Genomic DNA, 27,508 nt, shown 5'->3' with positions numbered 1-27,508 from the left:
TATACATGATCTAAAGCTTGTAGTGGAGCTGACACACACACACACACACACACACACACACACACACACACACACACACACACACACACACACACAGACACACACACACACACACACACACACACACACACACACACACACACACACACACACACACACGCGCGCGCGACTATTTGACGAGACAAACACAGCCATTGAGCTTAAGGAAAGTGCCGTCACTTCCCGGGTACTCTGGGTACCAGCAACGTCACAACAATGGCGCCACTTTTCTCACCGCACTCAGCGGGGCATTTCCTTAGGAAGAATTTCCGACTCCCCATGGGGATTGTTCATGTTCTTAACTAGTTAAATGCTGAACATCAAGCAAGGAAGCAGCAAGTACCCTTTTTCAGGTCCTGACTCGGCCGGTGTTTGAACCACCGGCCTTCCCCCTCTCTGAGGGGATGCTCTAACCATTACACCTCTGAGTCTGGTTTCTGATGCCAGTTTATTTTTGAAGTCCGCTTTTGCTTTACAAATTGCATTGGCTTTGTTTAAAGACGCTTGTTTTTTGAGTTTGTACTTTTTGATTTCTGTACCATGCTTTGTTTGTCCTTCACAGTCCTTTTGTACCTGCATTCATCCACAAGGAATTTTGTTGTTTCCTGCAATATTGTTGTTGTCATTAAGCAATTCCTCTCTGTGTTTTGCTTGCAGCCATTATCCAAAGCAGTCCTTTACGACTGTAGCTGACACTCCAGAAAATATTCGGCTTCGGGAGCAGAGCAAACTGCAGAGCCAGGTGAATGCGATAAATATTCATACAAATTGCTTTTTAGGTTGTGATTTAAAAAAAAAATAGATTTATTTTTAGCAATTTCACTTATCCTGTTCAGCATCGATCTGTTAACAAAATCCTCTGATTGTACCAGACCATGAGCAAGGATTATTAAGTGTGGCTAAAAGTTCTGTTCAAATTGATTTTGTTTATTTTGCGTCTCTGAAATGGCATTCTTGTCAAAATTATGTTGTCAATGGAATTTGTTACTTATCTAATATATATATAGAAGAAAGTTTGTTTGTGTTTGTTCATTTGTTTGTTCATTTATGCATTCAGACCCTGCAAGAACCAGTGCAACCAAACTTTGCATGGCCTCCTCTTTCATCCGGAGGAAGGTTGAGGAGGGCCATGTTTGGATAAAAAGAATAAAATTGATTAAAATAAGATAATTGGTCTTCAGACCTTGTGCTAATGGTTCGGGTGGCAGGCTTTGGCTTAATGGTTGCCTGGTGTTGGCTTAATGGTTAGGGTGGATCCTAGGGTCCCGAGTTCAAATCCCGCTCATCGAGCCAGGAGCTATCACGTAATGTGTTTTGTGAAGATCGTATGTTGAGGTTGTAGTGATTTGTTGCATTTAAAAAAAACAAAATTTAATAAAAAGAAGGGAAAGCGGTCCAAGCACATATTGCCATGCTCAAGATTGGTGATTCATAATAAACAATAAGGCCAACATTCCCCAATTTGTCATGCAGGAAAGATTGAAACGCATATTTCATTGAATTTCCATGGGCTACTTCAGCTAGTCACTTGTATTCTTCATGAACGTAGTACAGGCATAACTTGTGATTAACCATGCCATCTCTTTTGAATTGATACGAGTTCCTGTTAATTGTATTACACAGGCTTTGTATCACTTGTGTACTATGTCGTTTGGTAGCCATATATTTATTACATATCCCAAGGGTAGGGGGTCATGAGTGCGTGCGTGCTTGTGTGCGCGCATGCACAACATATATCAGAAATGAGGTGATGTGGGAAATAAAAAGGTGAAGAAGAAAATTGGAAGGGGAAATGGGAGGAGGTAAAATCGAATGAAGGGATGGAACATGGGGCTGCAGTGAGGAAGAAGTTTAAATAATAATAAAAACAAGTCTGAAGACTACGATGGTTCATGAGCGGTATTTGACGATGTAGATTGTTTCAGAAATCAAGGATGAGACACCTGTGATAATGTTTGACCAAGTTATAAAAATGATCAACATCATGTGGTACGAGTGACAGGTTATTAGCTGCAAAATGTCGAAAACCTGGTTTCGTTCAAGAACTTAAAAAAATTTGACCTTTGCATAACCTTTAAAGGTCACAAAACAATGTTGTGGACATTAAAATAAGGAAACAGGATACGTGCTATAGCTTAATGGAGTTAGTTCGTCGCAGAAGGTCGAAAACCCGGTTCGATTCCCACAACTTTGAAAATTTGACCTTTGTGAACTTTAAAGGTCAAAGGTCAAGGATTATGACCTTTGGTGCAAAACTTCCTCTGGAACATTCCAGGAACAATATGACGTCATATAGGCTATATGGCATTTCACACTCCTCGGATTATCCATACTTTGATGAAATCAGCGTAAAAACAAACTTGAAGGGGGTGCCACGGGCAAGGCATTCGAGATAGAGAAAAATGGTTTTGAAGACTTGAGGTGGGGAATGACCTCAAGATTATGCATAAAAATATTGTCATCCTAGCTCTCAAAGTTTGGGCGGTCGTATGATTTTTTTTATGTCAAAATTCGAAATTTTCTAAGTTCGTGACCTTGACCTTGTGACCTTGACCTTGGGATGAAAAATCGAGCTCCGTGGGGCTATGCAGGTGCCATTGGGCTAACCAAATACCGAAACCCCTGCCAGATTCGACAAACCCCTCGGAGAAGATGGATTTTTATGTCAAAATCGCAATTTTCTAAGTTCGTGACCTTAGGACGAAAATGAAAAATCGAGCTCCGTGGGGCTTTGCAGGTGCCATTGGGCTAACCAAATACCGAAACCCTGCCAGATTCGACAAACCCCTCGGAGAAGATGGATTTTTATGTCAAAATTAGCAATTTTCTAAGTTCGTGACCTTGTGACCTTGACCTTGGGACGAAAATGAAAAATCGAGCTCTGTGGGGCTATGCAGGTGCCATTGGGCTAACCAAATACCGAAACCCCTGCCAGATTTGACAAACCCCCTAGGAGAAGATGAAAATTGAAATTGGCTACCCCCTAAAAACACAATTCGCAATTTTCTGAGTTCGTGACCTTGTGACCTTGACCTTGGGACGAAAATGAAAAATTGAGCTCTGTGGGGCTATGCAGGTGCCATTGGGCTAACCAAATACCAAAACCCCTGTCAGATTCGACAAACCACCTCGGAGAAGATGCAAATTGAAATCTGCTAACCACTAAAAACATGTTTTTTTGGGCGTGGCTCCGCCCATAATGGGCGCACCACGCCCATTTTCAGGAAAACACAACGAGATCATGATATAAACCTCCCACCAAAATTTTGTCAGGATCGGATCAAAACCCACAGAGCTATGCTCAGGACAGACAGACAGACAGACAGACAGACAGACAGACAGACAGACAGACAGACAGACAGACAGACAGACAGACAGACAGACAGACAGACAGACAGACAGACAGACAGACAGACAGACAGACAGACAGACAGACAGACAGACAGACAGACAGACAGACAGACAGACAGACAGACAGACAGACAGACAGACAGACAGACAGACAGACAGACAGACAGACAGACAGACAGACAGACAGACAGACAGACAGACAGACGCACAACAATAACAAATATAGTGGTCACTTATTTCTTTCGTGAAAATATTTTTTCGTGAACCAATAAAGTCGTACTTGCAACAGTCTATGGTCTCTTAGACCAAAAAAGAACACACCGTTTACCGGTTACGCTGTTGTACACATATCCAGAATCTATATGAGCTGGTATGATCGGCATTGGGATAATGTACACTGAGAAAATGCCACATGAATCTCTTGTCTGGTGGCAGTTTCCTCAATGCCTTCTGACATCGCTGTCGGTTGGTCTGCCTGTTCCATGGAGCATCCCACCTAATTTTGTTGCAGTCAACCTCTCTATGTCATTGATATCGGTTCTTGAACCAAGAATGGCAACAATAGCATGGTATCCTTTAACGTTTGTATGACGAGAGCTGCCAGCATTGTATACCTTGGTATCCTTTAACTTTTGTAGATCTTTCATTATTGTGCTGCACCTGTGATCTTGTATTGCCGAGATTTGTTCATGGTTTTTCTCCATGCAGTAGTTGTTGTACCAAGAGAGATGAGATTTGTATTTTGCTGGAAAATTACCTCTGGTCCTTTTGATATTGATACGAAGTTCAAATCACTTGGCTGCATTTGCAGACCATTCAGTGATCCCTGTTTCCTTTTCTGTGTGGACTAACAAGGTAGGGTTGTCTCTGTAAACAACTTCTCTCTTATTGATGCTCATTGTTACTGCAAAATTTAGATAGGGGAATGGAGGGGCACAATGAGACACTGGGTACACTGTCAATGTACACTCTTTAACTTCTTCTTTTTGTTTTTGCAATGTCAACCATGAAAGGAGCATTCTTCCACTTATTTTACAATATGCTTTGGATGCTGTAGGATCTAAACCTTTCATTGTTGAAATCTCTCAAAATGAGGCTGAAACACAAGGCTTGTTTACCCTGGAACGGCCTATGTGTCCAGATTCTTGTAAAGGAATGCTCCAGGAAGTTTAACCAACACTTGCAGAGGTTCAAATCACTTTCTTTATTTATAAACACTCCAAGTTCGACGGTAAAAACCATACCTTTTTCACAAAACCATACATCTCGCCAAACTGGGGAGGGGTCTCTTTCACCCGCTTGCAGCGGAGGTGACGGCACACATGGGCGAAGCATGAATATGCATTTTACATTCAAACTTGGTTACATCACCCTCTTCACTTGGTTTTTATTTCGACCACTACAGCAATTGATTGAGCAACGATAATAAAGTGAAACGAGAACTGGGGTTTGCCACCTTGGCTCGAAGCATTGTCAAATTGTTATTGAATGTTATCAATAATGTTGAACGCTTGTCAAAAATGAAATAAACTGACTACATAGTAGATCACATGCAGTCACTAAATTCATGAACCAGACAATGGCTAATGGATCGGGACATAGTGGAAAATAACATGAGAATAGGAAGTTCACAATGCAGGAATTCACTCTTTCCCCTGCTGGTTTCAGCAGTCCACCCTCACTCACGGGTTGCAGGTAGATATGAGATTGCCATCCTTCATGGTGTGGATTTGCACTTTTCAAACCCGCCTGTCTGTGCTTGGCAATGTCTTAATCACATGTCCAGAGGGCCAGTCGTTCCCGTGCACATCTGCCTTCAGCAGAGCGATATCACTGACACAAAGGTTGTGATTCTTGACTTGCCACCATGTACTTTGCTGCAGGGTCGGAATATATTCCTTGTGCCGTCGTAATCAGAAGGTATTCGCCAAATGCTGTACACATCGCCACTGATGGCCGAAGATGTCTGGAGGATGACCGAAATTGCCTGGCGGTGCACGAAGAGGCATTGTCTTCATGGTAAGTAGTGTCGCTGGTGTCAAGATTTCTGGCACATTGGGATCTTTCGACACTGGTACAAATGGTCGAGCGTTGACAATTGGGAATACCTCTGCCAGGAAGGTAGTAAGACTTGTGAGTTAGGAAAGCTTTTGTCTCCAAGTGAATCACATCTAGGATTCCACAACAGACACCAATCATTTGTTCCCACACTCCACTCATATGTGACAGATTTGGGGGAAGGAAGGAGGGGGGACAACTTCTACTTCGAGAAATGTGTGAACCGTTATGTTCCCAATGAACATTTGTGCTTGGTCGCTAATACAGCAATGCAACTGAACTCCAGATCGTTAACCAACTCTACAGCAGACAAAGTGGGTTGATTGGGTAGTTAGGAATCCCCGAGAAATCGCAGAAGGTCTCGGTGATTCTCAAGCACATAAAAACGATGAAACATTTGCTCTACTTCGGCCATGATGGCGATGGGTTACTGTCTGAAGCGTACTAATACCCCAAAGAGACTACTGAAGAGGTCTGGACCAGGAAGTCGTACCTTATTTAGCTAGACATTCATATAGGTAGCACTGCCATCGAACACTACACGAATGTTTTCAGCTTCACGTGGATAGAGAATACAGCAAAATGAGGAAGATACCATCATGGTCATTTTGTTTCTGTTCCTGCTTCAAGAGGCTCAGCATGTCCTTTGGAAAGGTTTAGCCATGAAGTCCACGGACTGCTGTTTAAGGGCTAGTTTCTTATCCAGAAGCTTGCAAAGGGACTTTAAGTGGTTGATTGCAAGGGGTCGATTGGAATTTTTACATCGTCTCTGAAGGGGAACGGAGCCACCCAATTGCCATTGTCATTCATGATTAATCTGTCCTCTATAATCGTGAAAAAATAGTTGTTTTCTCTGGAGCGACCCGACTTATCACTCCTTGTTCACTGATGTACGTGTCTGCTGACCCCGTCGTCCTAGGCTCTGTGGTCACAGGATCTCCCAAAGAGCTGACCTGAAGGTATGTGATGATGTGGCAGGATAACGTCCTTGACGGTGACTCGATTAGTGCATGGTAAGCAATCTGATGGTTTCCATTGCCAGGAATGTGAGTGCGATGGGCCTCCACTTGCTCAGGACTTGAGATGCCGTCCAGACATATATCGCCAATTATCAACCATCCAAGGTCCATACACTGTGCCCACAGAGCATTAGGTGGTCCATTCTGAGATGCTCTGACCACCTGCAGCTGAGGAGCATCTCGTCCAATTAACAGAAAGATAGTCGCTTCTGGGTCAGGTTCGGGAAACATTTCAGCAATAGGACGTATCTGTGAGTGGAGCCTTGCGACCTCCGGTGTTGGAATCTCGAAGGAATTGCAAGAACTAGCATTACACTTGGTTGGCTCCGGGAGCAGCACTTGGACGGTTCCATTGAAATATTCAATGACTAGATTCCTGACATGCCTACCAAAGACTGCCATAGTTGCAGAGCAGGTTTTGAGTTCATTGGGGACTAGATTATTTGGCACGTTAAAGTAGTCAGAGTTTCTGTTGCCCAGAGACTGATTTGACTGGTCATCCAACACGGCATAAGTTTTCAGGATTACCAGTGATGAATATCTTCACAAGACAGATTTTTCGCTCCTCACCATGCTTTCGAAGCCCATCCAACATTCTCTCAGGGTTCGAAGAGCCCCTTGTATATTGCCTCCCTGCTGCTCTGTCGAGGGTAGCGCAGCTGGCATAATGAAGTGCTGAGCAATGCCTGGTGCTGTCGCGCTAAGAAAAACGCAATTTTACTTGACACTCCCTGGCTGAATGGTTAGTTGACAGAGCACATCTGATACATATTTTCAATTGGTTAAGAAGGATGAGTCTGCATTGCAATGTTTTTGCTTTGTTCTGCAATGCTCAAGAGGATGTTTGGTCCTGTGAATAGCGCAGGATTGTTGTGGATCATCCATTTAACGATGAGTGTGCTGATTTTCAGAAGGTGACATGACTGCTGCATTTGGTTGCTGGACAATCTGTGGCAGCAATTCACCCGTGACCTCGGTCTTGTTTACTCTGACCCTTGGACGAGTATCACAAGTGAGGGGAGCTTTCACCTTCGCTGAAGAACATGATCCATCATCATATCCTGAGGAAACAATCAGACTGAGGCCATTTTGAATCTTTGCATTGCGCCGAATGAAGGACGCGGGCATCGAAAATGGTGGAAAAGTGACATTGTGGGTTTCGTTATACTTGAAGGCCTCCATCCTTTATCGATCCACGAGGTCAGGTGGAAGCTTCACGATGATTGGTTTGAGAAGCAGAAATCTATCCAAATCTGCAAGTCTAGGAAGGGAACCATCATTTTTGGTGGCCTCTATTTCTTTGATGGTGTCGCAAAACTGAGCAACGTTTTGCAGTCATGAGGAGAGACTTGAGGCAAAAGTTCCAGCTTGTTTAGCAATGATTGTGTAACTGCTTCATCACTGCCAAATCTTTCTTGAAGGCTATTCCAGACCTGCTCCAAATGGACATCAGGGTGAGAAATGTAGACTCGGATAAGATGCTCTGAGTGCTTTGGATTCTGAACCATCAGTCAGATGTGAACCATGAGGTTATAGACCCGCAGCCAGGGGCATCGAACCCATGTGAACGAGGTACCAATGGTGCACCCCATGGGATGTTGGGACCCACATCACTAACTCTCAAATTGACAGTCTACCAGGATCTGGTAGGTGGGTGTGGCCCCCAGGGCCTTTATAGTGACCCCTGAAAAAGGGTCTAGATCATGTATTCTAGGTACTGGCTGAAACCAATTCAGAATCGTGCGTTATGATTCCATGAATATGAAGTGGCACGTGACAGACGTTTTGAGTGGTGGAAACCCCCCGGCAGATGCCCTTAAAGGGACCCTGAAAAAGGGTCTCGATCATGTTTTCTAGGTACCGGCTGAAACCAATTCAGAATCATAGTCTGGGTTCCCCTGAGTATGAAATGACCCAGGACAGACGTTTTGAGTGGTGGAAACCCCCCGGCAGACGCCCTTAAAGGAACCACTTTTGTGACCCCTAAAAAGGGGTCTTGATCATATATTCTAGGTACTGGCTGAAACCAATTCAGAATCATAGTCTGGGTTTCCCTGAGTATGAAATGACCCAGGACAGACGTTTTGAGTGGTGGACACTCCCTGGCAGACGCCCGCCCCTGAGCAGGTGCTCTCGATCACTATATTGTGCCAATTGAGAATCGTTGGGGTGACACGAAATGTCCCATGTCAGACGTTTTCTGTGGGAGAACCACTCGGGTAATCAAAAGGCATAGCACATCATCTCTAGTCAACTATCAATACAGGATATAATCATATTGCAAATCGACTACATTCTATAAATGTCTGCTGCCAGTTCAAGGGGCACACCCGCGAAATAAAAAAATACTCAAACCACTGAATAGCAATAACACCTCGTACCCTATCGGGGTAAATTAGCAGAAATATTCGACGAAATATCGCGGATTTTGAATGAATTCCCATATTAGTTTTTTGTAAACAATTACGATTACTTGAGAATGTGTAACTTTATGGGTGTATGGGCTATTTATATCTTTGCTGTAACTGTTTATGACATTTCTCAAGTCGTGCAAATACACGTAGCTTTGTCTAAACCGCTTTCTACTGCGCTGGTCTCATCACATATAACACGCTAGTCTCTCGGTCGTCAACACTCACTCACAGTCCACTACTGTCTCTGTAAACTCTCACCTAATTACATAGCTCACTGCTGTCTATATCAACTCTCAATTATAATACATAGCTCACTGCTGTCTGTCTATCAACTCTCACTTATAATACATAGCTCACTACTGTCTATATCAACTCTCGATTATAATACATAGCTCAATGCTATCTGTCTATCAACTCTCACTTATAATACATAGCTCACTACTGTCTATATCAACTCTCAATTATAATACATAGCTCACTGCTGTCTGTCTATCAACTCTCACTTATAATACATAGCTCACTACTGTCTATATCAACTCTCAATTATAATACATAGCTCACTGCTGTCTGTCTATCAACTCTCACTTATAATACATAGCTCACTACTGTCTATATCAACTCACTTATGATACATAACTCACTGCTGTCTATATCAACTCTCACTTATAATACATAGCTCACTGCTGTCTATATCAACTCTCACTTATAATACATAGCTCACTGCTGTCTATATCAACTCTCACTTATAATACATAGCTCACTGCTGTCTGTCCATCAACTCTCACTTATAATACATAGCTCACTACTGTCTGTCCATCAACTCTCACTTATACATAGCTCACTGCTGTCTGTCCATCAACTCTCACTTATAATACATAGCTCACTGCTGTCTGTCCATCAACTCTCACTTATAATACATAGCTCACTACTGTCTGTATCAACTCTCACTTATAATACATAACTCACTGCTGTCTATATCAACTCTCACTTATAATACATAACTCACTACTGTCTATATCAACTCACTTATAATACATAGCTCACTGCTGTCTATATCAACTCACTTATGATACATAGCTCACTGCTGTCTATATCAACTCTCACTTATAATACATAGCTCACTACTGTCTATATCAACTCTCACTTATAATACATAGCTCACTGCTGTCTATATCAACTCACTTGTAATACATAGCTCACTGCTGTCTATATCAACTCACTTGTAATACATAGCTCACTGCTGTCTATATCAACTCACTTATGATACATAGCTCACTGCTGTCTATATCAACTCACTTATGATACATAGCTCACTGCTGTCTATATCAACTCTCACTTATAATACATAGCTCACTGCTGTCTATATCAACTCTCACTTATAATACATAGCTCACTACTGTCTATATCAACTCTCACTTATAATACATAGCTCACTGCTGTCTATATCAACTCACTTGTAATACATAGCTCACTGCTGTCTATATCAACTCTCACTTATGATACATAGCTCACTGCTGTCTATATCAACTCTCACTTATGATACATAGCTCACTGCTGTCTATATCAACTCTCACTTATGATACATAGCTCACTGCTGTCTATATCAACTCTCACTTATAATACATAGCTCACTGCTGTCTGTCCATCAACTCTCACTTGTAATACATAGCTCACTGCTGTCTGTCCATCAACTCTCACTTATAATACATAGCTCACTACTGTCTGTATCAACTCTCACTTATAATACATAGCTCACTGCTGTCTGTCCATCAACGCTCACTTATAATACATAGCTCACTGCTGTCTATCAACTCTCACTTATAATACATAGCTCACTGCTGTCTATATCAACTCTCACTTATAATACATAGCTCACTGCTGTCTATATCAACTCTCACTTATAATACATAGCTCACTGCTGGCTATATCAACTCTCACTTATAATACATAGCTCACTGCTGTCTGTCCATCAACTCTCACTTATAATACATAGCTCACTGCTGTCTATCAAGTCTAACTTATAATACATAGCTCACTGCTGTCTATCAACTCTAACTTATAATACATAGCTCACTACTGTCTGTATCAACTCTCACTTATAATACATGGCTCACTGCTGTCTATCAACTCTAACTTATAATACATAGCTCACTACTGTCTGTATCAACTCTCACTTATAATACATGGCTCACTGCTGTATCTATCAACTTATGGGCAATTCCGCAGTTAGTAACGTTACATTTTAGGGACATTCTCATTATTTAGATAAGAGTCCTTTCTCTATCTGTGGATGTAAAGTCTCATTAATGTCACCAGAGATCAACCTAGTCTTGACGTAGAACAGAGCAAAGAATGAAATCATTTCATGAAACATTCTAGAAGAAAGAACTGATTTTAATGCCGGTTAGTAACGTCCTTTTTTTGTAACGTTACTAACCGGCATTAAAAGCAGTTCTTTCTTCTAGAATGTTTCATGAAATGATTTCATTCTTTGCTCTGTTCTACGTCAAGACTAGGTTGATCTCTGGTGACATTAATGAGACTTTACATCCACAGATAGAGAAAGGACTCTTATCTAAATAATGAGAATGTCCCTAAAATGTAACGTTACTAACTGCGGAATTGCCCTTATAATACAGCACAGTGCTGTCTCTACTTTCACATAGGATACATGGCGTGCTGCTGTTTCTGTCAACTCTCTCTTATAATACATAGCTCACTGCTGTCTGTCCATCAACTCTCACTTATAATACATAGCTCACTGCTGTCTGTCCATCAACTCTCACTTATAATACATAGCTCACTGCTGTCTATGAACTCTAACTTATAATACATAGCTCACTACTGTCTGTATCAACTCTCACTGCTGTCTGTCTATCAACTCTCACTTGTAATACATAGCTCACTGCTGTATCTCTCAACTTATAATACAGCACAGTGCTGTCTCTTACTTTCACATAGGATACATGGCACGCTGCTGTTTCTGTCAACTCTCACTTATAATACATAGCACACTGCTATCTCTGTTAACTATGACTTATAATATGTAGCACACTGCTGTATCTGTTAACTCTCGCCGCACTGGCTCTGCAAATTCTCATTCCAAACTATCGTCGAATCGATCTGTCGCGCTATCTTCCTCGCTCCATGGCTCGGTGTCGGTGTCGTCTTCCGAAACATCGTTATCTTCAGTGTCGGCAGTGGTGATGGAGTCGCTGACGTTGGTGTTGTCTCGAAAGAGATCGACTGGCACTTTGGGTCCCGAAAACCATTCTGGAACGAGACATTCACCCTCTCGTCGCCATCCGTAGTCCAGAGGATCCAGGCCCTGTGCCGGATTTGCCGCCGTGGCACGACCCCACAGCATGCTGACGTAGTTGGTGCGTGCAATCTTCTTTGCCAGACTTTTCTGGCAGGGTGGTAGGAGGGCGCAGTCGATCTGCTTCACGATCACCAGCGGCGTATCCTGCAGAAAAAGAATGCATGAAAAGTGTCACTCCGATGAATCAGATACAGGGTCGGTTACAAAATACTTCTACGGGCAATAAAGTAAACCAGAGTAGAACAGTGCAAGCTTTACTGACCTGATTGATCTTGCCGGTCATTTGCAGTAATTTGGCATGTCTCACCTCATTGATGTCGACCTGACCGCTCTGTCCGTACACTACGCAGGTGTACTCCTGTAGAGTAGGCTCATCTGGTTTGTCTGCGGTACTGATGTTTTGGAATGCCTTGATGAACCAGCCGGAACTGTCCTTCATGAGGATCTCCAACGGCCCAACCTTTCCCTGACGGTAGAATGCCGTCGTGAACTCTGTTCCAGTGAAGACGTGGATGGCAATGATTGCCAATGACAGTCCAGGTTGCATGGCTTCCAAAGCCTTTACGATTTGATTCAGATCGATGTATCGGCGATTGTTGGCAACGCCACAGTCCATGATCGCTGTTGGTCCCTGCGTACCGCTCTCTACATGTCTTCCCAGCATATGAATAAGGATGGCCATTACATCTGTATCTGATGCTCTGACCACAATACATCCAGCAACATTACTGGCATGAAATACGATCAGAGTATCTGCTTCTTCGTGTTTCCCTTGAAGGTGGCTGGGACGATCGACAGCGATACACTCGTTCTGTGCATTGTAGATGTAGCGACAGCAGTTTCCACCGTGCGACACAATCATTATCTTTCCCCCCAAAATCGGGCCATATTGATTCTTTCCCCATTCTTCGAGGACAAACGCAGCCAATTGGTCTTTGAAGTTACCATTCTTCAGCAATTGCTCGCCACTTTGTCGAGATACTTGTAAGGGGCCGCTGATGACGAACGGACGATCCTCTGCGCCCCGTAACCTCCGCTCAATTTCCTCGATAGACGATCTGTCGTATGTATCGAACAGGGCGTGTATTTCGACACCCGGGTTGGAACATACTTTGATCAGAAGACTCCTTGCCATCGCACCGTACATTGCGCTGTTTGTAACTGAGAGGAATGTATGCAGAAGTAGACCGCCATCCACCATTGTTGCGTCAACGGGAGGGAGATCGAATTGGGTGTAACCATCTTGAAGCGTTTCCAATTTTTGCAGAAGTTTGGCCTTGCACGTTTTCAGCGGTGTGCCGTCAGAGTGTGCAATTGCAAGTGGGTACTGCGTTACGGGAAATGTCATAACGTGTCTCAAGTCGAATGCAGTTTGCTGGGATATGATCACGACCATGCGGATGAACATATCTCTAACCCCCTCTGTCGTTTGCTTTCCCGCTGCGGTCGATGTTCGTTTTCGTTTAGTGTTCTCAGCAGCAAAATTCTGGACTTTGCTCCTCGACACGCGCCTTAGGAGACGCCCATCGTCTTCCTGACATTCTTTTTCGAATTTCTCATGAAGTTCCTTTCCTCGTGACATGGTTTCAAGCAGATACGTTTTAGTTTCCGGATCCGTAGCTTTCCCTGTCGCAATGTTTATGAGTGATTCTGACGTACATGCTGGGGCGCAGAATGGTCATGCTTCGGTCAATGCGTCTGTCAGTGCATCCATACTTTCGTTGTCCTTCCGTATCCTAGCAGCAGTGAGTTGAGCCGCAGGTGACTCCGTCATCTCCAAGCCAGACAATCGTCGCAATTCCGTTACGGCCATGCCTCGTTGTGTGGTTGTAATGCACCAGCGTCGGACTGCTTTCTCAGAATTCCTGAAGGCCACTATACCTCTCATTGGCGATGCAGCATCCCTGTTAACTGTCTGCTCAAGACGTATGTCGATGGCCGTTCGTGAGAAATGTTTTTTTAGTGCGACGGATGGAGAAGGCTCCGCGTTCAAGAATTGCACGGAACTGTGGTTCGGCGTTGTGCAGCTTGTCGAGGAAAAGCGTACCCCAGCGGGCATAATTCTGTCTGTTCAAAGCGAAGAATATGTCGACGAGTGGAGGCAAGACGGTGAGGTACCCACTGACATCGTTTGTTCGAACAGCGCGCTGCAAGTCCCGATACACTCGGTTAACTGTGAAGACATACGTGGTCCAGAATGTTGCCGTTGGACCAAGACGTCCATCCATCGTTTCATGGAAGAAGGTTTCATATTGCCTCATGTGATCCTGAATGATGGGATGCTCTCTAATATAGCGTTCGAGGTCGTCGCTCTCTGTCGAGCTACTGTCGAGGATGCTTCGGACTTCATCGATGCGTTCCTGACTCACTGGAGTGACGAATTGGTCGTACAGTTTTCTTTCCAATACGTTTGCAAGGATTTCATGAACTCGTGTACATCGATTATAAAACTTTCCGTGGATGAATCCCATCGGCGAATACACCCGACTCTACCAACAAATATTCCGCTCCCGATTCCTTGATGTACGTGCCGAGAGCACCGAACATCACGAATTCAACGTGGAAATTACCGAGAAGGATTAGCAGATTATCAAACAGTGGGGCGTCAACAGCTTGAATAGAATACGCCTTCAGGGTTACAGCAAGATCGTACGTTACTATGCCGTATTCCTGATTTGTTTCAGACGCTACATTTAAACTCCTGACCATTGTCTCCTGGACGACATTGTTTTGTGTTGGTGGTTTGGCGATGGGATCAATGTAACAAATCTTGTGCAGTGGAAGTTTGTCTGTCACAAACTGAGAGTAGTAGCCATTGAAAAGAGGCATCGACTTAACGCGTGACTGTAGGAACCAGAACATGTCAATCGGTCGTAAACCATGAGCAAGTCCTTCGGTCAACTGCACGTCGGCTCGATGAGAGATACTGAACTTTGCTTTGTTCAGAGGCGTCCGGTACCGTGGAATCTCCCGTTCTTCTCCGACAAAACTTCGCTGGTTTCTTTCATCACGTATATTGGGCTGATGTTCTGTTTGCTCGTTCTCAATCGGCGCTTGATTTTGGTAGCGTATTCCAACCGTTGCGTGCAGCGTGTTCTTCCCGTCCAACGTTTCGATATTGACGTCATAGTTGTCCCACGCGAGCCCTGTTCCAAGGTCAGCTTTCAATGACAGGCCGTCAGGAGTATCGCGGTTTTCTTCTGATGTGGAACACGACATCTCTGTTTCCAGTCGTTTCACCTTATCATAGCTTTTTGAATGACCGTGACGATTTAGCATTTGAAGCGCCAGTTTTGATCCTGTTAGTGTTCCTAGCCCGAGACCGAGGACGGTCTGTTTCCAAGGACGAATCAAGTCTTTGGAAGTATTATACATCGCTAACACTTTTCGTTCGATGTTTTCGTTCTCGTTCTGCTCACGTAGCCCGCAGATCATGGTTTTGAAGAACAAAGGGATGGATTCCGGTATCTCCGCTGAACAGGTTTTCAATGTGTGTAGTGTCGTGGGTGTAGGCGTTTTACATGTTGGCATCGACAGGATTAGGGATCGTAGATATAGAGCGGTTGCGTGAATCTTGTCGTGATGTTCAAATTTGTCGCGATCTTCGTGGAAGCTGACTCGCGCATCATTGTCAGACATTGTCAAGTTGTACATAAAATTACCCTGACGCTTGTCGTAGAGAGAGATAGATAATCTCGCACCGAATCGGTCTTTGATTTTGCTCATTAACGTCTGAACTGAGTAATTCTCAATGCCTACATCACCGCCACAGCCAATGTATTCCGCACGATATAGCTTGATTAACGTACTGGCCAACATTGCTCGACAATTTCCGATCACTTCCGTCTCGATCAACCTTCTCATAGTTTCGAACGTTTCCGCATAAAGCTTCCGACCAGTACGTGGGGTGGCAGATTTTTCAACAGATTGGTCCGCTTCCTTGAAGAACAATCGATGACACGACTTGTAGTATTGCGCTTCCTTTGCTATAATATCTACCTCGCCACGAACCACTGATTTAACTCGTTCGTTGTTGCTTCGTGGAGCTGCAGCAAAGATTGTGTCACGACCATCTGCTGTTAAACATTCGGACAGTTTCTCGTCCACACCGTTCCATTTCTTTCTCACTTTCCCACAGAATAAACATGTCCCCTTCAGTAATCCTTTTTCGTCAGTAGCAGGTAGGAAAGTTCGTTGTCGCGTCGTGGGTAATTTCGCCGTTGGCTCATGAACTGATGGACCAGAAGATGACCGACGCTTGACAGCAGTGAATGTTCTGTAACACTGTGTATGGTACACCGCTTTGCTTTCGTCAACTCGTGTCAAAATTTCAGATGTAGCATCGCTGTAGCGGTCGGATGACATCTGCCTTCGAATTTCAGTCGCTTTTTTATGAAACCCCATAACTTGGAATCGAATGGTTTTAACGGAACTGCTCCGCTGGTCTTACATATGATACACACACTGGGAGCTGGTATCACCATTTCGGCTTGATCCGTTTCCTCCATATCGATACTCTGGAAAATCATCACAATTTTCAATGTATTGGTAAATTCTCAAAAACATAGTAAATTTATATCAAAGTCGAGACAGCGTGGAGGATTTCGCAAAGGTGTCATTTCTAACAAAGTATGTATCATAATACTTATATGTTCTGAATAGGCAATACAATAGTTTACAAATAAATCATTACGAAGCGTTAATCACCTGGTGCGTGCTTTTCTAGTGCGATGACATCATCCTAAGTTCCTTGACTTTGCAAGAAGTCATGGACTTAGGGTGACTGGTTCATGGTTTCAGCGCCCACAAGCTCATCGCTGGACTTGGTATTCCAACGCTGGCGGTGTGGCAAAGGAGATTGACCATGTCCTCATTGACGGTCGTTGGAGGATGATCCAGAACTGCAGGGTCTACCGGAGTGCTCAGTTCCTCAATACTGACCACAGGCTTGTTGTAGCAACTCTAAAGCTGCACCTTAAATCCTGGAGAATGGTACCATCCCAGCCGAGGCTGGATGTTGCCAAGCTCAGGGATGAGAGAGTAGCTGAGGAGTTTGCGAACAGGCTGAGTGGACACTTGGGGGGTCTGGGTGCTTTGGGGGGTCCTGAAGAGTTGTGGAGCGCCTTCAACACCACCGTCCTTGATGTTGCCGGTGGATGCCTTGGAGCTCACCGCAGGGCAAAGAAGAATTTTGTCTCTCAAGGGACACTGGATACCATTGACCAGAGTCGCAGGGCCAGGCTGAATGGCAGAGCTGAGCTGTTCAGGGAGCTGAGGCGTAAAACTGTACGTGCACTGAGGGTGGACAAGGAGGCCTATGTGCGAGGAATCTGTGAGGGGGGTAGAGCATCACCTGTGGACAGGTGATTCTCGTCCCGCTTACAGGGGAATTCGCGCATTACGTTCATCCAAGCCCATCCCTCGGAGCACTACAGTTCGAGCAGAGAGTGGTAGGCTCTTGACAGAGGAGTCTGAAGTGAAGGCCCGCTGGGCCGGTTACTTTGAGCGGTTGTACCAGGCTGATCCCCCAGCTGTCGAGTTGGACGTCAAGGGTGTTACAATCCCTGTTGCTGAGCCTCGAATCAACTGTGGTCCACCTACGCTTGTGGAAACACGGGCTGCGGTGAACCAGTTGAAACGGGGCAAAGCTCCAGGGATCTGTGGCATCCATGCCGAACTTCTCAAGGCTGGTGGAAATGCTGCACTCGTGTCGTTGCATGCAGTTTTGTGCTCTGCCTGGAACACAGGCATCATCCCAACTGACTGGAAGAGGGGCCTTGTTGTGCCTCTCTGGAAAGGGAAGGGTGATCGCCAAGACTGCAACAACTACCGAGGTGACGCTGCTCTCAGTGCCGGGCAAGGTCTTTGCTCGGATAATTCTCGATAGGGTTCGCCACCATCTACTTGAGCACCAGCGTCCAGAGCAGTCAGGCTTTACACCAAAGAGGTCAACGATTGACCGTATCCTTGCACTTCGTGTCCTCACCGAACGCAGACGAGAGTTTCAGCAGGGGCTGCTTGCAGCCTATGTTGATCTCTGTAAAGCGTTCGATTCAGTGAATCGGGATGTCCTCTGGAGGATTCTTGGTCTTCGTGGGGTGCCACCAAAACTGATCGATCTGATGTCTGAACTCTACTCTGGTACTGAGAGTGCTGTGAAGTGTGGTGGTACCATCTCTGACTTATTTCCAGTTGTTACTGGAGTTCGTCAGGGATGTGTACTTGCCCCCCACACTTTTCAGCACTTGTATGGACTGGATTCTAGGGAGGATGTCGGAGAGATCAAGTTGCGGTGCGTCATTTGGGAATGTCAAGATCTCGGACCTTGACTTTGCAGATGATGCAGTCATCTTTGCGGAGACTTTAGACATCGTCTTGGGGGCCCTCGAGGTGCTGAATGAGGAGTCGGAGCCGTTGGGATTACGGGTTTCTTGGGTCAAAACTAAGATCCAGGCTTTCGGTGACATCTTGGATGCTGCTGTCCTGTCTGTGTCTGTTTGTGGTGAGGATGTTGAGGTCGTGGAGAGATTCACTTACCTTGGCAGTGATATTCATGTCTCTGCTGGCTGCGAGTCAGAGGTCAATGGGACGTCTGGGTCGGGCCTGGGGAGTCATGGATTCACTGGATCATGGGGTGTGGCGCTGCCGGTACCTGTGCGGGAGGACGAAAGTCCGAGTCTTCAGGTCCTTGGTACTTCCAGTCTTGCTCTATGGGTGCGAGACTTGGACTCTGACCAAGGATCTGAGACGGAGACTTAATTCCTTTGGTACCAGGTCTCTTCGGAGAATCCTTGGCTATCGCTGGTCGGATTTTGTGTCCAACGAGCGGTTGCTGAGAGAGACTCGGATGAGATTTGTTACCTGCATAGTCCGTGAGCGTCAGTTGCGGCTGTATGGACATGTGGCTCGTTTTCCTGACTCTGATCCTGCTCACCAGATTCTCTCAGCGAGGGAGTCTCATGAGTGGAGGAGGCCAGTGGGTCGACCACGTGCCTCATGGTTGCAACAGGTTGACCATCATCTCAAGGAGATGGGGATGGGCCTGGCATCTGCCTGGGGGATGGCCAGACGGAGGCCCCTGGAGTACCGGCGGAAAGTGGACGCAGCGACGCGCTGTTCTGGCACATGCTCCCATACCTGACCTGACCTGACATCATCATTCTGCTGTCTACTCTCCATATGATTAAAATTATCCCGCACGACACAAAATGCAGACCGGCGTGTACATCATGGATACGTAATCATTATATCAAAATATGAATATAAATAAAACACGTTCATAATGAAAGGTTTTTCAGTATACATTGTATACACGCTGTATCCAGAAACAACTCGCACGTGTGTCTTATGTGGGATGCCAGTCTGTGACAGTACATGGTATCATAAATTCATTAAATCATCATTTATACGCAATAATGGAAATTAAAATATTGACAAATAGGTAATACTTACTGTATCCATATGATGCTTGAAATGATAAATTATATGGCGAATGTCCGTATTGTTGGAAGAATTTCGTCCGAAAACAAGATTCAATGCTACGAGTCGTACTATATCAATGCGACGTAGGCCGCGTGGCCGCCAAAACTGAGAAAATACCGCGCTCTGACCTTCATTTTCAAGGCATGGGCATGCCGTTTAAACGCCGGGTGGAGGCCAAGGTCACCGTCGTATTTTTAGAAGCGTGCCACTTTCAGTTGCCAAGCAACGACATGCAACGAGCACGGCGAGGTGTCCACAATCAAGGCCGAACTGCAGTATCCGAAACCCGGTCTTTAATCAAAGACACACCAACTGGACTTTGCTTGTTTAAACAAACATCTGTCGGCACTTTTAGGTGTAGGAAACAGTTTTAGCAAGATAGACTTGGTTTCACAGGAGCGGATCCATGATTTACGTGACTGGGTGCTGGCAAAGAAGGCACCTCAACTCCCCCATGACGTCAGGGGTCACACTAAGTGGTTCCTTTAAGGGCTTCTGCCAGGGTTTTTTTCCACCACTCAAAACGTCTGTCCTGGGTCATTTCGTACTCAGGGGAACCCAGACTATGATTCTGAATTGGTTTCAGCCGGTACCTAGAAAACATGATCTCGACCCTTTTTCAGGGTCCCTTTAAGGGCGTCTGCCAGGGGGTTTCCACCACTCAAAACGTCTGTCACATGGCACTTCATATTCGTGGAATCATAACGCACGATTCTGAATTGGTTTCAGCCAGTACCTAGAACACATGATCTAGACCCTTTTTCAGGGGTCACTATAAAGGCCCTGGGAGCCACACCCACCTACCAGATCCTGGCAGACGGTCAGTTTGAGAGTTAGTGCTGTGGGTCCCAACATCCCATGGGGTGCAACATTGGTACCTCGTTCACATGAGTTTGATGCCCCTGGCTCCCGGTATATTAGGCTATTCGTCAAACACAGAAATCCTATTTGAAACGAAGTGTCGACGAGACAGATAGTTTACACAGTCGTATATGGCAGGCATCATTGTTGGCATGATTGATGGCTTAACTTATCGACCCAATAGTGAATGGCTAGACACTGGTAATATTGTTGCCGGATGAGTTGTGTTGTTGTAGGCCGGGTATCGGTGGCAAGTACGACCGCTAGTTGGAGCAGCAGAGTCGACTCCACCGAACACCCGGAATTCAGATCGTTACCCTCGGATAACTCCGAAGGTACGGGTTCCTTACAGGACCGTGAATCCTCAATACTTCATCCACATGGTACAGGGTTATTTGCCAAACTTCAAAATACCTAGAGGCCCACGTGACGAGCTACCGAGGAATTCACACCCTTGACGGAGCTCGAACGGCACGAGCCGTTTCCGTGATCGACCCGTGCGTAACCCGAGCGGATGGTTACCGAGGTCCCGTCGGTCCAAATGCACAACTACGGCAGCAACGGCCTTTTTAATCACCCAACATGCACCATGCTAAACCAATGAAGGGAAGGACAAAGACGAGCTGAAACATTCAACAATAGAGGTATTTTAGGTGGGGAAGGAACACATAAAGGGCAGAGTTTAACCGACTATAAAGGATGCAAATAATGTACAGCAAAAGCACTTCACCAGTTGCTACTTCAAGACAGGCCCACAGGACACACGCACGCACGCACGCACGCACGCACACACACACGAAATGGACCTCAATGGTCTTTAGTCAACTCTCCAGCCGCGGAGGATAGTTTGGCTGGGAGTCAGGACGGCTGGCCGTGAGCGCGTGACTGGATGTCCATCCCCTCCCAGAGCTCCGGTCGCCAGAAGACAGACCAGGGCAGCCAGACGCAGACCAGCACCAGCGACGAGATGAGGCCAGACCAGCGTCGAGAGATGCGATCCGAGAACCAGACCAGCGCCAGCGAGATGCGACCAGACCAGAGAACCAGACCACGCGCTCGAGCTGCGATTAGAAGCAGCGACAGGAGACCAGCAGCTGCAGACACCGCGCCGTCCCGTCTGTCTCTTTTTCTCTCGTCCAGACCACCACACTTTCTTCTCGCTGGAGAGAGGGGCTTCTTCTCTCTGGCCACTCACCTCCTCGTTGGTCGGACTCATCACACGATTCCCTGGCCGTCCTCCATTGGACAGGCCCATGGTAGGCGGGGCAACTCCCACCCCTCTGGGCGGAGTCCCGAGCGGAGGCGTTTGTGGCTCCGCCCACCTCCTCACCTCTGGCCACGTGCATAATGGCGCCGGGTCGAGGAAGCGAGGCGATGGCGTGTTGTTATCGTTGATGTAAAAACAAAAGAAAACCCCAACTAAAAAAATAATTCGCAGCGCACACATGTAATTTCCATTAGACACAGGTAGGGGGTGCTAACTAGAAACGCACCTATCGAAATAACTAAGCTATGGGGACGGCTGTCTGGGTACACAAGGCTTCCAGATTCGTAACAGTATGTCCTCACAGCATATGTGGGTACAGCATGGGTGTGCATTGGATTTCGTGAGAAATAACCTGATTGGTTGTCTGTTGTAATCCCACTGGATGGCAACAATAGGTCAGTATACACCATGGGATACCGAGCGGTCGTAACTGGAGCCCGGTTTGTGACCCACGAGCTCATAATGGTGCACGTTAACACAGTGGGGGTTGATGTGCAACCGTGACACGTAGCATTGGAGAAGGATGATGACACGAAGGTTGTGTGTAAGGCATTAGTTTGTCTGGTAAGTTTCATACGATAGACCAGGAGCTGGCATCTCGTGTTATACTGAGCAGACACAACTTGCCTGTTGGACACGTTTGATATCTACGAGTTCTCCATGGAAGCTGGTGCTGCAGCGTTGACGGCTGGTGAAAGGGGGTCTGTCTGAAATGACACTGGTTCGAGCAACATAACTGGGTCAGCCACGTACCCGGGTGTTTTGTGGAATACTTTCAGTTTCGTCTTCAGATAGAATGGATGATGGTGAAGACGTGGCATTCCTGGACAACAGCATTCTCACCACCTCTGCAGGTGCAGGTGATCCAGCTACCAAAATATTGTCGAATTCATCCCAACTCAGAACGTCAGTAATCATCTTCAAGTGGGCCTGAGCCATAGCAACTTCTTCCTCCCACTTCAGATGTTCAAGATGTATCTGTTGCCATGTAGCTTTCAATCGTTGCTGCATCTTTTGCTGTTCAAGATGCTGCTTTTGCTGTGCAGCCATCAGTCATTGCTGCTCGAGATCACTCTGTTGCTGTGCACTCATCAATATTTGCTGCATCTGTTGCTCTTTGAGTAGCAATCGAGCTTCGTTCGATTTACATCCCATGGCAGCTCTGACAAAGGCGTCGGCTGCTTTCCTTTGGCCTTCAAAAAGAGTGAAGACCTGGAAGAGTTGGACGAACCATCAAGAGATCGCGTGTGAAGCAAGCTCGACATGGCAGCTCTGGACAAACAACGGGAGCCAGCGAGAGACCGCGCGTAAAGCAAGCTCTCCACGGTGGTGGCTCTTCCTCCTAGCGGTGAGACGAGCAGCAAGTCAGGTTTTTTTTTTACTATCCTGGAACAGCCTACGTCTTATTGAATCGATTCTTGACTACTTATCCCGATCCAGGCAGTTTAACCAACATTTGCAGAGGTTTAATTCACTTTTTCTTCATTTTAAAACACTAGTACGACGGTAAAAACCGTGCCTTTTCCACAAAACCATATGTCCCACCAAACTGGGGAAGAGTCTCTCTCACCCGCTTGGAGCATAGATGACATCACATGGGTGGAGCATAAATATGCACGAGGCAAAACATGAATATGCACGAGGCAAGAAATGGGTGGAACAAAATTATGCATGAAGCAAAACATGGATATACATTTTACATTGAAACTTGGTTACGTCGCACTGTTTCTCTTGCATTGCAGACAGGTTGATGGCTTCTGTTTTTTAGTCTCCTTCCAGCGTCACTCCCTCTGCTCAACGAACCCCTCCAGGATGTACATGTTCTTCCAGTAACCACCACCTTTTTAAACCCCCAAAATCCAGGCTTACCACCCATTTGTGGAATTGCCTTCCAGATGTGGTTCAGTCTCCCTCTTCTCTCACAGGACTTCAAATTTGCAGTGCACCAGCATCCCCCATCCCTACCCACAATCTTTGCAGCCACTATTTACCTTTCCCAACCCACCACTGTTATTTGCAGATTACCGTGTTTATTCCTTGCTCTCTTTCCCTCTCTCCCCTCTTTTCCTGTTCGTTCATTACTCTGTTTTTGTCCAACAGTGGCCACACTGCTCCCACTGTCAGTTCGTTGTTTTTTTGTTTGTTTGTTTGTTTTTTTTTTCTTTTTCTTTAAATCTTCTATCACCTCACTCTTTCATGAGGCCAGATCTTGTATTTAAAAATAGGACCACTCGACCTGTAGCTTATCGAGCCCTGGCCTAATGTTGTAACCCAAAGTTGGTAGCATTCTCATTGGTGGGTTTGGAGAAGAATATTTTTGAAGGAATTTATGAATTGTCTCAATAATTTACCAAGTTCGCCATTTTGACACACTTTTGGTCATGTGATCAGCATGACCTCTGCAATTTAACATCCCTACCCTGGCCTAATGTTGCCTAAACCCAAATTTGGTAGCATTCTGAATGGAGGGTCTGGAGAAGAAGAGTTTCAAAGAATTTACCAGGTCTGCCATCTTGACCAACTTAGTCATGTCAGCTGAACGAGATTTGCTGTCCCCATTGCCAGTCAGGAGCGGAACCTTGCTGCCAAATTTGAGCCGGATTGTCCCAGCAGTTTGGCCGGAGAAGTCAAAATGGGGGATGGAAGGACGGTTCACGATGACCATACTTTTATCTGGAATTCCAATTCCAGATGAGCTAAAAAATAATAAACAAAACAACAAGAACAACAAAAAAAAGTTGCAGAATGCTGATGGGATTTCTTTCTTTCTTCTTTTTTTTCTTCTCATGCTTATCATCCCCAAAATTTAGGCATTGTTATACACTCAATCATTATGCCTGGTGTTGGCTTAATGGTTAGGGTGGTGGGCTTTGGATCCGAGGGTCCTGAGTTCAAATCCTGCTCAGCTTTTGAATTAATACCAGGTGGGGTTAACTCGGCCTGTCATCCTTCGGAGGTCGGCAAAATGAGTGCCAGCATGCTGGTATACTGTGTCGGAGTGGCGACCCGTCCAGGATTGTGTCCAATAGCCAAGGAGATTGCATAAGCAGCACCAACGCTCTACACAGAGTATGGTCCCAATCTCTCCTCCTCCGCAATCATTCTATTGCACTGTGCAACACAAGAATGGAAGCTGATATTTAAATGAGTTTCAGACTCGACAAATCGGATGAGTCGTTTTGGTTGAAATATTTCTAGCTTATTGTTTGAAAGCACTGAGAAAAATGGATGAAAATTTGAATGCATCTCAAGAAAGAGTACATTAGTCGTGTCATTGTTAGATTGACATACAAGGCTGTGCTTAATTTTGAGAGGTCATATCTTTTGGTGTTTTTTTTGTTTTTTGTTTTTTATTTTTTTTTGTCGTGGGTTTTTTTGTAACTTTTGGGAACTCGAGCACTGGATTATGTTATATTTTGAACTATTTTACTTGCTGTATATATGTCCAGTGAGTGTGAGCTAACTACTTGCCTGCAATTGTTGTACATACCAGGTAAAGTACAAGGAGCAATTTGAGAAGGAAAAAGGAAAATGTTTCAATGCGATAAGTGAGACTCCAGAGATGGAGAGGATGAAGAAGGTCCAGGAGCAAATCAGTAATGTAAGTTGTTGTTCATGAAAGATGTAAATGTAGCCATGTGCTGTTTATTTGAAGTATCACGTGGGCATTGAATTAAAATTTGAGTATGGTGAGGACACATTAGCATTCTGAGATGCAGTGGGTCCACATGCAGCTGAAGGTCTAGCAGTTTTTACAAAGATTTATTTTGGGTTGTGTCACTATAGGATTGTTGGTAAAAACCCAGCTGGCTCACTAATGACTTTCAAGGAGAGAGATAATCTGCCTCTCCTGCATAGTCTGGTCAGTACACACTTTTGTGCTTGAATTTATGTATCAGGGCAACTTGGAAAGAGTACAAACATACTCCCAATATCCCCTCAATTGATGGATATTTTAGGAGGGTGGGTTTGGGGGGATGGAAGGGGGTGATGGGAAATCTGGTGTCGAGTTTAGGCTATAGATGTCACTTCATGGTTGCTGATAGGTTTTCTCCTGGGAGGATGAATCAAAATCTTTCTTTTTTGGCACGGTTTTTTATTTGTAATTTTTCTCATCTATTCTTATTTTGTATTCTCGGTCTCCTGGTCATCATTTATAAATGGGCTTGGCATGATTTTCATCATTATTTGATTTTTAAAAAAAATTTGAAGGATAAAGCTGGTTTATTTTTGACTGTTTATTTCAATTTTTATCGATTTTTATTTTTCAGGATGACGTAATTACTACGGTTTGGAATACCTTTTGGTATTTTTGCCACCCACATTAAAAAAAACAACTGCATACAGTAAACCCTTGTCCAGCATGGATCTTCACAATGTGGATTTGTTTATACGTGCAGGAATAAATGAGACGCTCGTTTCCCGAACGTGCCTAAAACTTGATTTATACGCGGATTTGAACGTGGCGCTGTGACCACGTCATGCGCAGAGGTGACGTCTCCCACCATCTCCGACCACTATCTTAGACCACTAGTGTTGTTTTCCGTTTGCATAGTGCCGTGGTCGAGTGAGCTCGTGCATAGGAGATTTTTTGACTCCATTATTTAGCCGCATACAATATACCCTTAAATATGGTACGGCACTGAAACGTAAAGCGTAAATGATAATATATATATATATATATATATATATATATATATATATATATATATATATATATATATTGTTTTCCCTTTGAGGTTTTTATTAACATTTAAAATATCTATGTTGCGTTCCACTGCCACGTTCCCCGACCTCCATTTATCTCATAAGGCATTAAGCTTGCGCAACACGGTTTTGCCGAATGTGCATTTCCAGGACCCTAACCCCCACGTTGGACGAGGGTTTACTGAATGCGCTCTCTCGACCCCATGCATGTACTGTACACTTAATGAGCCACCATGGAGACCTGCCTGCTTCAAGTATTGCATTTTCTTATTATTGAACCAAAAAGTTAACAATCATTTTATTATGTCCCCTTTCTGTAAATTAATCCATTTTACAATGGAATTTTTTTTTGTCAGTCTGTGAGTGTGATGTGTAATCGATGTTTATCCACATTTACCAATTAAAAAAAAACTGAATCCTGCTACAAGCCTATTTTACTGTATAAAGTGAATGAATGTAATATGAGTGGATTGTATTGACATTTGCTTTGTTTTCTCATCCGGCTACATTAGACTTGCTTTTGCAACTGATGTCATGTGAAACCCAGTCACGCAAAGTGTCATTAAGAGGAATGATCATTGAGACAAATATCTCAAATCAATAATTTTTTTTTCACCTAAATAAACATTTCCATTTTGGCAATAACAGCGAAAACGAGAAGGTCACTCGGTAGAGCACATACCTCCACCACGCAATGCCTGATCCACAAGAACATATCGGGCCCAATACATTTTTGAAATATCATACTATATATTGTTTTTGGCCCGATCTCTCAAAGGTGAAAAATCGCTTTGAAAATTAAGTAATTCTCATATCCGGATCCGAATTTGGATCTTCACCGAAATCGAATCAATTCGTCCTTGTCACACACCCAACCTGTCCACCAAGTTTCGTCTGAATCCGTCCACAACTTTTTGAGATATCCTGCACACAAACAAACAAACAGACAGAAAGGGGTGAAAACATAAACCTGCTTCGCCTTCGGAGG

At 44.8% G+C, this 27,508-nt stretch overlaps 1 protein-coding gene across 1 annotated transcript in view; it reads left to right on the top strand.

Annotated features, from left to right (window-relative positions):
• LOC147022004 (LIM and SH3 domain protein 1-like) overlaps positions 1 to 27,508 on the top strand; it is a 49,953-nt gene that overhangs the window by 7,739 nt on the left and 14,706 nt on the right. Inside the window, exons 3-4 of the mRNA XM_085892536.1 lie at positions 697 to 781; positions 25,307 to 25,414. Coding sequence (XP_085748662.1) covers positions 697 to 781; positions 25,307 to 25,414 — 193 coding nt within the window. The remainder of the gene's footprint in view (positions 1 to 696; positions 782 to 25,306; positions 25,415 to 27,508) is intronic.

Source organism: Eptatretus burgeri, chromosome 8 (assembly GCF_056783735.1).
Source record: "Eptatretus burgeri isolate ZD-2024b chromosome 8, Ebu_testis_v1, whole genome shotgun sequence".
NCBI lineage: Eukaryota > Metazoa > Chordata > Myxini > Myxiniformes > Myxinidae > Eptatretus > Eptatretus burgeri.
Note: the sequence above shows the minus strand (reverse complement) of the source record. Positions and strands in the feature narration are given on the sequence as shown.